Below are 13,698 nucleotides of genomic sequence, written 5' to 3' on the forward strand. Positions count from 1 at the left end.
TTAATTATGAATTTATATTCAAGCGTGGAATGGATTTCTTTTGAAAATAAAATTAATTTTACATTCGTTCTCTGTCTTACAGACTAAAATTATTCTCGAAGAGAATTATACGATCAAAATACTGGAATTCACTTTTGTTTTGTTTCGCAAAGGAATCAATATTTTATCCTTAACCTCTTACAGACGGCAAGGATAGGTTCATTGTGTTCATTTGCTAAGTGGAGTTTTCTACAGCAACTGTTTCTACATCATCCATTTCTATCCAGAAGGTCAAAAATTCTATGATTTTTGTATCCAAAAAATTCAACATATCGCAAACCGCCCAGGTCAGATCATTTTTAAAATTCCAACCGCCCAGAAAATTCTCTATGGAAGCGCCACTGTTTATCTTCGATTCTCCATTATGCAATCTGGTGAGTTTTCCAGAGTAACGGCTGTAGACTAATAAGCCTTTGATAGTAACTAAAGCACTGCTCCTAGCATGATCACTTAATTGACAAGTGTCAAATTTGAAGGCTTTGGTGATAAGAGCCAATGAACGTCAACACAAGGTATGGTCGAATGTCAAACTTTGTATGGAGCGGAGGACATAGCGAAGCGATTTCATATAAACAAACTCACCTCGCATGAGAGGTGAGTTTGTTTATATGAAATCGCTATGTCGTCCTCCGGTTTGTATGAACAGACCATACCTGGTTTTTACATTCATTGATAAGAGCTACATCCTAAGATTGTTTGTATTCACAGCACTGCTTCTAGCATGAATATGGAAAATATTAGGAGGCCGGTAAAATCACAGGGGACACTGCGTTTCTTTTGTAAAGATTGATGACTTGTTTTCGTTGTATGAGTGAAAACAAGCATTACTCTCTATAGCAACGTAACTACATTTGTGGAGGTGGTAAAAATGCAAAGATTAAAGTATAGTTTCCACTTAAAAAGAGCACTCCGTTTAGCCTCCGTTTACATGACAGTTGTAAAATAGAACAAAGGAACTGTCACCGTTTACGTACAAAATTGAAATAAATTCAATTTCCACTCCGTTTGCGTGACAGTTCTTTTGTTCTATTTTACAACTGTCATGTAAACGGAGGCTAAACGGAGTGCTCTTTTTAAGTGGAAACTATACTTAAATAGCCTCAATACAAACAACACACACTCTACGGATAATAGCGGCAGAGTCAAAATGACCCAAAATTATATTGGCTAAATTTGAAGTTTTTGGACTCCGTAGAGTGTGTGTTGTTCGCAGGGACTATTTTTGAGAAATTCTTTGAGAAATTTTGAGAAATTTGAGAAATTCTTGAGAAATTCTTTGAGAAATCTTTGAGAAATTTTTGAGAAATTTTTTATATTTTTGAGAAATTTGAGAATTTTGAGAAATTTGAGAATTTTGAGAAATTTGAGAATTTTGAGAAATTTGAGAAATTTTTGAGAAATTCTTTGAGAAATAATTGAGAAATTTTGAGAAATTCGATTTCTCAAAATAGTCCCTGGTTGTTCGTATTGAGGCTATTTAGCAAAGATAATCTTGTTGTTTTGTTTATTTTGTTGTATCGGTTAAAACATACAATCACTGCACTGCTCCTAGCATGAACACTGAATTGACAAGTGTCAAATTTGACGGCTTTGCATTTTACATATACAATTGAAATTAGTCACCAGTGTACGATTCTATAAACAAAGGAAAATGGTGGTATTTTGTCGGCGTCAAAACAAAGTTTGTTTGACACAATACAAACAATCTTAAGCGGTGGCTCTTATCACCAAAGCATCCAAATTTGACACTTGTCAATTCAGTGTTCATGCTAGGAGCTAGTGCATTGATTGTATGTCTTAACCCAAACAATGAAACAAGTCTTTACAAAAGAAACTGTGGGGCCATCCATCAAGGACGTCCGCACTATGGGGGTGAGGGCGGGTTCGCCAAAGTGTGACCGCCATACATTTGTGTAGTGGAAAAGTGCGGACAAGGGGGGGAGGGGGTCCAAAATTCCAGAAAAATCGCGGACGTCCTTTATGGACGGCCCCTGTGATATCACCAGCCCTCGAATATTTTGCTAGAAGCTGTGATAGTAACAGATTGTTCAGGCAAGCTACAGGTCACTATATTCTTCTAGTATATGAAAGAATTCTGAAGACTTACGACTGCCCGAGCGCCGAGAGATATGAATCGTTTAATCGAAATACCGTTTAAGAGTTATGATAGCACGATAGTTATTCCAGACAGTTACCTGACCTCCTGATTCCAATAAAATGGGAAATTGTTCTCAAGATTTTTGAGTCAAAAAGGAATAACCGTTACCGCTACTTGCTTGAAACACAACAATGGATTGTGTTTGGTTATTATTACTAATCAGAACACACTATAAAAGTTGAGTGTAGACTGTACACGTACACTGTACAGTTACAAACACCTTACAGTTTCGTTTGAAAACTCTGCTTGCGGAATCACTCTCACTTACTCAATTCGTACTATACCAATAAATAATTTGCACGCAAGTTTAAGTCGTTATACTTACTTATGCAGAAGAGGTATGTTGGTTAACATGTCATGGAAGTCATTGCTTAGTGTATGAATGGTTTGGTTAGTAAGCAGCACATGAAGAAAATTTTGTTCAGTCAAATTTGTCTATCAAATCGGAAAACAAGTGAAATAAAATGTGCGAAACCGTTGCCATAATTCGTTTTACACTCTGGTTACTAGTGAACCGTTTAGTCGATTCGAGTGTAGGAAATTTACAAATTCCATCAGATTATCCAAAAATAAAAAAGTTTCGTTTGGAATATGACTTTATTGTGATCGGTGCCGGTTCTGGGGGCTCCGTTATGGCCAATCGGTTGAGTGAACGAAAAGACTGGAATGTATTACTTCTAGAGGCAGGTAGTCCGGAAAGTTTTCTCACTGATGTACCTTTAACGTCTGCGTTGACTCATATAACTGGTTTGTGTGTACCTCATTGCTTAACGTTTCCATTACCAATTAGAGGAATTGTAATAAATTGATATGTTCCCTTACTGCAGCCTACAATTGGGGCTACAAAACGGATCCAGTTCGTGGTGCATGCTTGCATCTGCAAGATGGTGTCTGCAATTGGCCGAAAGGTCGTGCTCTTGGTGGTACTAGCGTAATTAATTATTTGCTATATCAGCGAGGACATAAACGTGACTACGATGAGTGGGCGCAGCTCGGTAATGAGGGATGGGACTATAGATCAGTATTGCCGTACTTCATCAAGTCTGAACGTATTGGCATCGACGATTTAAAAGAGTCTAAATTTCGTGGAACTGGCGGATATGTAGACGTACAACATTCACCGTTCAAAACCGATCTGTTTACGGCATTTATCGAGACCGGAATAGATATGGGATATAAAGAAAATGACCCGAATGGTGACGAACTGTTAGGGTTTTCTCAGGTTCAAGCGACAATGAGAAGAGGTAAACGATGCAGTGCAGCTAAAGCGTATCTAACGCCAGTTAAGAACCGACCGAATCTATTTATTTCGACAAAATCGAGGGTAACGAAGATACTTATCGATCAGACCAGAAACCAAGCCTACGGAGTGGAATTTACGTACAACAAAATAAAGTATCAAATCAACGCAACGAAAGAAATAGTTCTATCGGCTGGGACCATTGCCTCTCCTCAGCTCCTGATGTTGTCTGGCATTGGTCCTAAAGAACATTTAGAAGAGTTCAACATTCCGGTTATTCAAGATTTAAAAGTAGGATATAACCTTCAGGACCATGTCGGTTTGTCAGGATTGGTATTTACGATCAACAGACCGATCTCAATTGTTGAGACAAACGTACAAAATCCGATCGATCTGTTCAATTATTTGATAAACGGATTGGGTCCCTTTACTAGCCCTGGCGGGGCGGAAGGCCTTGCATTCCTAAAATTTGAAAATTCTACTTCCGATAAGGGTATTTGACTTTGATGATTCGGTTCCGACCCTGCTTAATAGTTCTTTTTATGTAACAGATTATCCTGATGTCGAAATAGTCATGGGAGCAGGTAACTCTCGTAATTTCTGTGGTTTTACTAGCCTAATTACAGAAATTAAATAACGCTTTGAAGGCGCATTATCTGGAGACATATCTGGGACGATGAGGAGTATGCTTGGAATTACAAATGAATTTTTCGAAACGGTTTACAAAGGCATAATTGGCAAGCATGCATTCGGCCTGGTTCCTGTTTTGATGCAACCGAAAAGTAGAGGTCGAATTAAGCTAAAAAGCACGAATCCTTTTCGATGGCCGAGTATGCAACCAAATTACTTGGACGATATTACTGATGTTGAGAGATTGATCAAGGGAGTTCGCATAGTAAGTAATTAAAACGACGAGATATCTCATTCATATAACAAAGTTTATCCTAACTTAGGCCTTAAAAATAGCCCAGTCGCAGCGATTCAAGAGATTCGGAACGAAATTCCACGATAGACCTTTTCCACATTGTAAACACTTACCAATGCACAGTGATGCATATTGGGAATGCTGCATACGAGGATATACGTCGAGTTTGCAACATCAAGTCGGTACATGTAAAATGGGCCCGGAACGAGACCGCACTGCAGTCGTCAATGCCGAACTTCAAGTTCACGGTGTTAAAAATTTACGTGTAGTCGATGCGTCGATAATGCCCGTTCTTCCGGCGGCTCATACGAATTCTGTAGTATTTATGATTGGAGAGAAAGGTGCCGACATTGTTAAACGGTACTGGAACCGTGAAGTTTAAAATAGTTGTAGATTTAGTGGAGTGTTCGAAATTTATGTGCCATTCGAAAGCTAAAGCCTACAGTACAGAACTTTAGCTTCAATCATAAACACTCAAATGTTATATGTCAAATTTAGGGTCTATTTGAAGAAGTTCGCGAATTTTCAGGCAAAAAAACTTGCCTCCTGTCTAAAACGAAAGACGCGCAGGACAATGCTTGTAGACTCCAATTTTTTTTTCTACGTTAGTTCTTGGAAGCTATGCTACTTTTGATCAAAGGATATAAGCCCTCAGCGGATCAGAGAAATTACGGATCCCGACTTTACAATGAATTCATTTTTGTAATGTTCTCTTTAAATTATTTTCTTGTGACTACTGTTGTTGCACGGAAAACTCATATATGCACCCCAGACGAAGAAATCGGGAACAGCTTCACGATTATAGAACATTAGTTGTGTGCTGCATATTGATCTGAGGATCATACAATGCCCGCCTAATGAATATTGTTGTTGTGTGCTGGATATTATTTTTCAGCGTGCAGGTCTTAGCTGTATGCCTGTTTTATAATATAAAATGACGCCATTTTTTCAATTCAATAAACAACCTCATTTATCGTTTAATAGAAGAAATTGATTTAATTAACTTTATCAATTTTATTTGCGTTAAAAACTTTTTCAAAAAATTATTTTTTTTTATTTTCAATTTTGTTATTATTATTTGTTATAAGCCGTAGATTTATATTTAAATTCATCATATTAAATTGCTAACAGATTTTTTTTTTTTTTGCTTACGTTTTTTCCGGTCACCCACCCAAGTACGGACCGCGACCATCGATGCTTAACCTCAGTTTCTGACTGCCAACGACTTTACCACTGCTGCTATACTGCTTGCACATAGTGGCAGTCTTATTTCGAACCGTTGTTACTTTGCATGCTGAATATTGACTAAATGAATAAAGTCGTCCGTATTTAGAATGGGTTATGCAACAACATTTAATTGAATTTATTTTATATGAAATGTAGTACTTCTCCCCACTAAGCAATGTCATCGGATATTATTATTTTAATTCTGAGCCTGGTTCTGAATTAGAGGTTTTTTCAATCGTTCTACAAAAAAACTGTTCACATTAATAGTGAGCATCTATTACGCGAATTAATAAATTAAGGTTGGCTCACCTAGTTTGTGTATATTACGTAGGTGGAAGCACGGGGTTTCAGGGGGTTTCGAACATTTAGTTTTTTCATGTTGAAGATATTGCAGTGTCAAATTCTGTCCAAGATGTGACATATTTGCAAGGTATTGGCATTTTTCACAAAGTATAATCAGCGTAACCTTCGTAAAAAGAATCTTGAATCTGACAAGAGCACGTGTGCCAACGTGTAAAAAACAAATGTTCAAAACCCCCTGCTGAACCGTGGCGATCCTCTTGTCAAACGGACAGTACATAAACAAATTCCATCATTTATTGCTGAATACCACCAACTATTTCTGTTAACATTTCAAAAGCCTTTAACACCGAAAATGGATTTAAAAGTTCGTTCGTCAAAATTTCTATTGAAATACATAAATGTAACATTATCATTGCATATTAATTCGGTAAAAATAGAAATAACTTTAAATGAAGGAATAAAATTAGATTTGATAATCATCTTTATGCGTATGTTCTTGAGATCTTGAGATCTTCCTTTTATTTCATTAAAACAATAAATTTATTGTTGCATAGTCCATTCTAAATACAGACAACTTTATTCATTTAGTCAATATTCAGCATGCAGGTATAGTTCGATAGTACCATTTAGTCAATATTCGGCATGCAGGTAAAGTTAAGTAATACATCCCACAACTAATTTGAAGATATAATTCAGCACACAGCAAATATATACCTGGGAACCTCACAATATTCCTACGAGCTGAATAATATTGTTGCCGGAACTATATTTTGAAAATATTCATATTACATGTTTATTGTAATACAACACACGGGAACATTATTCAGTCTGCAGCAAATATATTTATGCAGCACACAACAAATGTCGAATTTGCCGAATTTTCCGTGTGCACCCGCTAAGTTTGTGTGGAATCGAATTCACCTTACCAATAGCTGCGTCTTGACTCAAACGAAAAACGAATTAAATATGTGCGAAACATAACGAAACTCAATTTACCTGAAACTAGGGATCCGTGCATAGCTGTGCATTTGGATTACCAGCGCTAACAAGTTCTATATAATTGATGGATTGTCATGATTAAATAACAATTTGACAAAATGAAGCTTAATGCTCAAAACCACGACAGGAGCGCTGATTTGACTAGGGACCTGAATAATCTAGTAGCCCTGTATTTTTTGCGAATAAAATTTTTCAATTTGAGTTCATTTGGTTCATTTTCATACAGAGTATTAGGTCCATTATTTGACGTTTTGAAAATGAACCGCTACTGCGTGATTTATTTTAATCTGCCGTGTTAAAACAAACGAGGCATTGAAAACGTGTTTTGGTTCTTATTTTCATTGACAGATGCAACAGTCGTGATTTTGAATAGATTGTGGATCTGAGCACTATTTCACAGGACACTCAATGACTTGTCGCTGTCGGCAAGTCGGTCACATCAGTCAATTCACGGAACAATATTTTCATGGACAATGTGATCGAAAATTAAATTTCCTAACAAATGATTTTGATTTTTAAATTTCGTATTTCAAAAGACCAACTCGAAGGCAGTGCCATCCCTGACTTTTGCGGTAGTGACGATAACAATTTCCACAATCTATAAAAAAGTTCTAACGTCATTTGACAGTTTCGAAAATTTTGCCTTTTAAAAAATGCATACTTAACAAGTAATTAACCTGTCGCAGACGGCAAGCGTATTAACCGATTTCCTATTCAAACTACTACTTCATTTGATCGAAGATTTTCAGAGATTGATTTCAGAAATCATTTACTTCATTTTTTTTAAAACATCCTTTGTCGTTGTCGATAACAGATGACAGTCGTCTGCAACAGATTAATGACTTAAGAACGTTCCCTAACTTCTGGGGTTTATAAACTTCGGTATGAACAACTCTGTTGGTAGGTGCTTCATCGGCTGTTACTTCGATTCGATGAATTTCATTTTAACAGTTAAAAGGTGAATTTGATGCGTTATTCATTCAGAATTTATTTCATTTCTACAAATTTTTCTTTAAGTTTTTAACAAATTGTGGACGATTTATTGTTAAAAGCAGAACTAGCAAAACCAAATTTGTTTCTTTGTAAAAAAAAATTAATTCCTCTCTTCATCAGTGTTTTGATTAATTTTATGATATAAAGTTAACTGTTTTACAACTATGATAAATTCTCGATATAATATCTGTTCTTTCACGTCGGTCTAATAAATATCATCTACAAAATTGAGTGGAAAATTAATTGTTTCAACCAATTTCTATTGCATCACCTCTTCTATTATTATCTTAGATGTAAAAACGATGAACTGACTCTACTTACAAATATACCTGAAATAAGTGCGAATATATTGAGTTTGATTTGATTGGAGTGATTGCAACCGTCCGAGTCGCCACAACTCTGAAGACACCCTTTTACATATCTGAAACGAAGAAAATCGTGATGGGATGCGTTCCCTTTAAATGGAGGCCAATATCTACCTATCTTCGTAATAAAATCGACCGCAATGTGACATACGAATTAATTCTGTATCTGTAGTCAATGTTCCGCTGTCGAGTGCACATCCACGCACTGTTATCGATTCTCCCGTATCAACTTTGGTTTAATAAGAAAATGTTCAATTAAAATTTTGACCTAAATTTTGTTGGAGCCTACGAAGGAAATTGCATTTCTTGTGATTGTTAACCTCGCTAACGGCTCGGAATATCAACATTTTCAACTTCAAACTTTCGATGTGAATGGAAAAATCAGAGCAGAAGCTCAGTTTGTAGAATGTATACTTGACGCTTAGCTTTGTATCCATAATTTTTCCCATAGATGCAGGCTTTAGCTATTCTAATTCTTAAAGGTGCAAATGCAACAGGCTAGTATTTAGTAGTTCAATAAATTACCAAAATGTCCAGCAATTTTGATGCAAGCTGTAGCTGGAAACAGTCCGTCCCTTCCTTTCCGACCGCCCATGCACGGCGCCTCCAAAAATGCAGTCGAAACATTATTATGAAATGGATCATCGCAAGCGACATTGTTGCCATTGTGTGAAACACATTTGAAGCAATCGATCCCGTACCCTGCGATTTTTTTTTAAATTTACTCTGTTAAGTGCCTGAAAAGTGCCTGTAACGTGTGTAATTGTGAAATGTGTCTCATTACATTTTTAAAATTACAAAAATTTTGACAACATTTAGTGTAGTGACACTGAACGACAAGTGAAAGAGACCGAACAAAAACGTTTCTTTTGTTCCTATTGTGTTAAAGAACTAAAGAAACGTTTGGATTAGGTGCCCTTCGCTCGTCACTCAGTGACACTACCAGTTATTCACTTTTCGAATTGGGTTAGAATTTTAACAATGTAATGCGAGATGCGAGTGACCGATAAAGCGAACAGTGAGATGAAAATGACACAACTATGGGAAATTGAACTGATCCCATTGTAAAACTTTAGGTTTTCATGCAACTTATTTCTGACACGCTACTCCCTCTCACTCTCTTTCTCACACATACAGACACAGACGCACACAAATGATTCAATAAGGGAGGTACAAAAAGATTTTTTTTCCATTTTTTTTACATTTTCTTGAAGAATTCGGAAAATAAAAGGACCCGTGTTTTTGTCTTTCTTGATTCGAGCAATAGTACCCTCTATAGGGCACTTTATACTTCCCATGTAAATGACGATTACAACAACAATTTGTATGGCGGGTGTGATCGGGTGTGAAAATTTTTTCAACTTCAACCAGTGATAATTTTTCGAATTTTGATTTTTTCGAGAAAAGAAAAAACACGGGTCTCTTTATTTTCCGAGTTCTTCAAGAAAATCAACTAAAAAGTATATGCGGTACCTCCGGTACCTTCGTGTTTGAGTTTGAGTGTTCAGACAAAGCGACGTTTTGAGGCGCAGAGTTTGCTGACTGGTTGAGTGTGAGTCTGCTTGAAATTTCAATTTCATTGAGTTTGTTGTATACGTTCGTATGTGATTTTTCTTGATTTTCTTGTGTTTCTGCTGCGTTAGGGTTTTCAGAGCAGCATCCCATTATGATTCATTGTTTCCATCAGAAGATGGCATTTCCTCTATGTAAACGATTCTATTACTTGTTCAACCGAATGGTTTACTGCTGTCTCGTGCAACGGACCAGTGGAAGCGACTGATGATGGTTAGACCACGCTAACCACTGACCGCCACTGGATCCGGAGGTCGAAACAGATTTGTTCTTCTTTGATTCGCTTCACGCGAACCATGGGAAAGGGAAGAGCGAAGCTCTGTTCGTTGATTTACAATTACTTCCTTAATTTTTAGATTGCTTTGTAGGTATTACAGGTCTTAGTTGTCCTCGTCCGAGCTTCATGTGTGTATTTGCAGCCCGTTACCAAATCGTAACGTAAAAGAAGCCTGAATTCATATTGTTCCTTATGGCATTATGTTGTGTTGATCAAATGTTTTCCTTAATTTGATTATTTTCCTTATGGCATTATATTGTGTCATATTGTATTGGACGAATGGTTTGCTTTAAATTGATTTTGATCTGAGCTTTGAGATTGTAGGTATTTCAGCAATCAGAATTTTATTTTGAGCATTTGAGATCTAGACTTTGATTTCTTAGGCATTTCAGCTCTTAGATTAGATTTCATAGGCAGGCATTATAGTATTTGTGATCGTCCTGAGCTTTGTGTATGTATCCTCAGCCCGTTGCCAAATCGTAACGTGAAAAAAGCCAGGATTCAATTATGTTGAATTATCTTCTACTAATATTGTTCCTTATGGCATTATGTTGTGTTGATCGAATGTTTTCCTTAATTTGATTATTTTCCTTATGGCATTATATTGTGTCATATTGTATTGGGCGAATGGTTTGCTTTAAATTGATTTTGATCTGAGCTTTGAGATTGTAGGTATTTCAGCAATCAGAGTTTTATTTTGAGCATTTGAGATCTAGACTTTGATTTCTTAGGCATTTCAGCTCTTAGATTAGATTTCATAGGCAGGCATTATAGTATTTGTGATCGTCCTGAGCTTTGTGTATGTATCCTCAGCCCGTTGCCAAATCGTAACGTAAAAAAAGCCAGGATTCAATTATGTTGAATTATCTTCTACTAATGAATTCCTTTACTGTTTACTTAACACCTAAAGTTCCATATGGGACTAATTCTCAGATAATCACTTACCATAACGGAAGCATGTTGATAGAACAGCCAAAAGAATTCCAAAACGTATGGTGCACATCTTTAAAAATAAATTTTTTGTCGCAAAGGAATTCAATGATTTGATTGATAGCTCAACAGTTGCACGACATCAATATCATTTCGTCTCAGCTGAAAAATAAGTTTCTGTTGTTTTATGTGACCTGTTACACGGTTTGCATAATTGAGTATCGGATCAATAATGAATTTACATCTAAGAATGTATTTTACTATGCCACAATCTATGGTCCTATATCAAAACATGAACATGTGAGACACATAATACAATGCATTCTTTAATGGTGCGCATGACATTTTAATGAAAATTCACTGTAAGATATGGGTGCGGATTTTCTTCGAGATTTTCTCTAACATATTATTCCAGTTAATAAATTGTTTACTTTTCACATTTTCATCGTAATATTGGTAAGTATTACATACAACTGGTGTTCGATGTAAACAATGTTTTTGCTACTTGGCTGCGTAGTGTGATGAGTCACAAATATTCGTACTGAACCACTATCAATCATTACAATAACTATACATAAAGCCCTATTTCCTATTGACTGCATTACCAATCATAATACTGATTAAATCAAAACAATGCAACCAGATGGAATACTAACCAGTAACTGCTTGAAATTCTCAATTGGTAGCAGTGAACTTGAGAAAAAAGACACTTTTAATGTAAACAATGAATGTAATGTTCGTTCACCAGTATCTACTCTAGCGTACACTGCAAAACAATTTTCCGAAAGTCGCTGTTTTCCATGCGTCGGAAAATTCGATGTTTGTAGTAGAGTCTTCAATGAGAATGTACCAAGCATTTTAAAAATGCGCGATTTTTATTTGTTTACGGTAAAATACAGATTGAAAATATATGTTGGGTATGAGGACGTAAATAGTACTTTTCCAAACGCATGCTAAAAGCCTTTTTTTTAAGCGCGGCTTAAAGGACTAGTCAGCTTTTTACGTCAATTTTCTTGACCCAATGTGAATCGTTGATATATACTCGATTCAGTAAATCACATGAATTGGCTACGTTATACTACCATACCCGATGATTGTATTCGAGAAATGCTGTTTAAACTTTACGCCGTAAAGTCTGCTTTTCGCCCAGGTTTCAATCCATCATGTGAAGATATTTTAGTTGAAATGAAGGTGCAATTTCTTTGCTGAAAATGCTGTTGAATAGTTGTGTAATGAATATAGCGCAACAAGAAATTTTGTGCCCAAAACATGAAAAATGTGCAGGAATAATTTTTTGCCGACTTGCTCAATATACTTAGATGAAAATTTTCTTGTATTATACTGAGCAATTTGGGGCTAAAATTTCATGAATGCCGGTGAACTGTTTTTTCTCTCAAGCTGCAACGACTTCGTCGATTAATGCTACAGGTGAATAACGATGCAGTTTTTTGAAGAATTCTACAACAAACTAAATACCGCTTTTCAATAGTCATCTGTTCTCGACAACGACATAAAAAATAAGCGACGAGCTCTCGTGTGTGTTCTATTTTATAGAAATTTTGTGGTAAAAATCAATGAAGTAATAGATGCTCTTTGACACTGAGTACGACTTCAAGTAGAAGAAGTATTAGATGTATTGTTTTTGAAGGGATGCACTTGCTGTTTGTAAAATTTAGCACGAGATGTATTTCGGAGAAATAATAAAATTCTTAAAAGCATTTGACCTCTACTGTCGCGTTTGTTCAATGCCGTTGACTGTCAACAGAAATTAACTATTTTTCGTCGGACGTTGCTTAATGCTTAAGACAGAAGCTTCAGTGTCATATTTCGACATGTTTCCTGAATCTGATTTGATATTTTCTTAACAAATAATTTCGTTTTTAATTTGATGTTGAGTGTCTGTTTCTACCATTAAGAGGTCGAACATGCATACCGAATTCCGCTTTTCGATCGATCTATGAAATAGTTAGTCCAGAAATACATTGATTGTTGTGGCGGGAATGCAAACAAACTTATTTTTTCGGTTTAAAAAAGTGATTGATCAGAAATCGTAAAACGAAATGTGTGTAACCACTAGCATATTTATGTTTTCATTTTCTCTCACACCTACATTCGTGTATTCTCTCCTACCACCCACCTAACATTTTTGTATATTGCAAATTTCTTTACAATTTTGTATTCGATGTTACATGCGATTCTGTAAGACATACTATACACGATGTATACATATAACTCTCACAGAAAATAAATGATACAACATAATTTCTATGCTGTGTTTTGCACAAATTAAACAGAGGTGTATGCAGTGAGTGACGGATTTTAATTTTCTTGGTTTAATTATTAGTTGAAGGTAATTATTATACATCGGAATTGAATTGATGGTCACAGGTTTATTAAAGGAATTTCCAAAAGAAAACGCGTAGCTTCGGGAACATTTCACTTTCAACACTGTTATTAACTATAGGGATAAAAGATTGAAAAATCGACTATATGTGTGGAAAGTTAAATGTGTTGACTCGAGGCGAAACCGAGGTTATCTCGAGATATGTGTACAACTTTACACGCTTTGGATTTCTCAAGGGTCGAAAATGGTTTATTACATTACTAGAGAAATCAAGAGAATCAAGAGAAATCACAGCATGTAATATAAGGTTATGCACCTCTCACTAT

At 36.0% G+C, this 13,698-nt stretch overlaps 2 protein-coding genes across 2 annotated transcripts; one reads left to right on the top strand and one right to left on the bottom strand.

Moving 5' to 3' along the window:
- Positions 1-2,448: 2,448 nt before the first annotated feature.
- Positions 2,449-5,247, top strand: LOC119071617 (glucose dehydrogenase [FAD, quinone]-like). Its single transcript, XM_037176560.1, has 5 exons — positions 2,449-2,944; positions 3,025-3,930; positions 3,989-4,021; positions 4,085-4,332; positions 4,391-5,247. The coding sequence occupies exons 1-5, from the start codon at positions 2,662-2,664 to the stop codon at positions 4,742-4,744; spliced, it is 1,824 nt and encodes a 607-aa protein (XP_037032455.1). The 5' UTR covers positions 2,449-2,661; the 3' UTR covers positions 4,745-5,247.
- Positions 5,248-7,835: 2,588 nt separating this feature from the next.
- LOC119071621 lies at positions 7,836-11,831 on the bottom strand. The gene is made up of 5 exons (XM_037176575.1): positions 11,685-11,831; positions 11,044-11,190; positions 8,775-8,951; positions 8,364-8,478; positions 7,836-8,305 (listed from the first exon to the last, which is right to left on the bottom strand). Exons 2-5 carry the CDS (start codon positions 11,099-11,101, stop codon positions 8,167-8,169), a joined length of 489 nt encoding a protein of 162 aa, XP_037032470.1. The 5' UTR covers positions 11,102-11,190; positions 11,685-11,831; the 3' UTR covers positions 7,836-8,166.
- Positions 11,832-13,698: the final 1,867 nt, after the last annotated feature.

Source organism: Bradysia coprophila, chromosome II (assembly GCF_014529535.1).
Source record: "Bradysia coprophila strain Holo2 chromosome II, BU_Bcop_v1, whole genome shotgun sequence".
NCBI lineage: Eukaryota > Metazoa > Arthropoda > Insecta > Diptera > Sciaridae > Bradysia > Bradysia coprophila.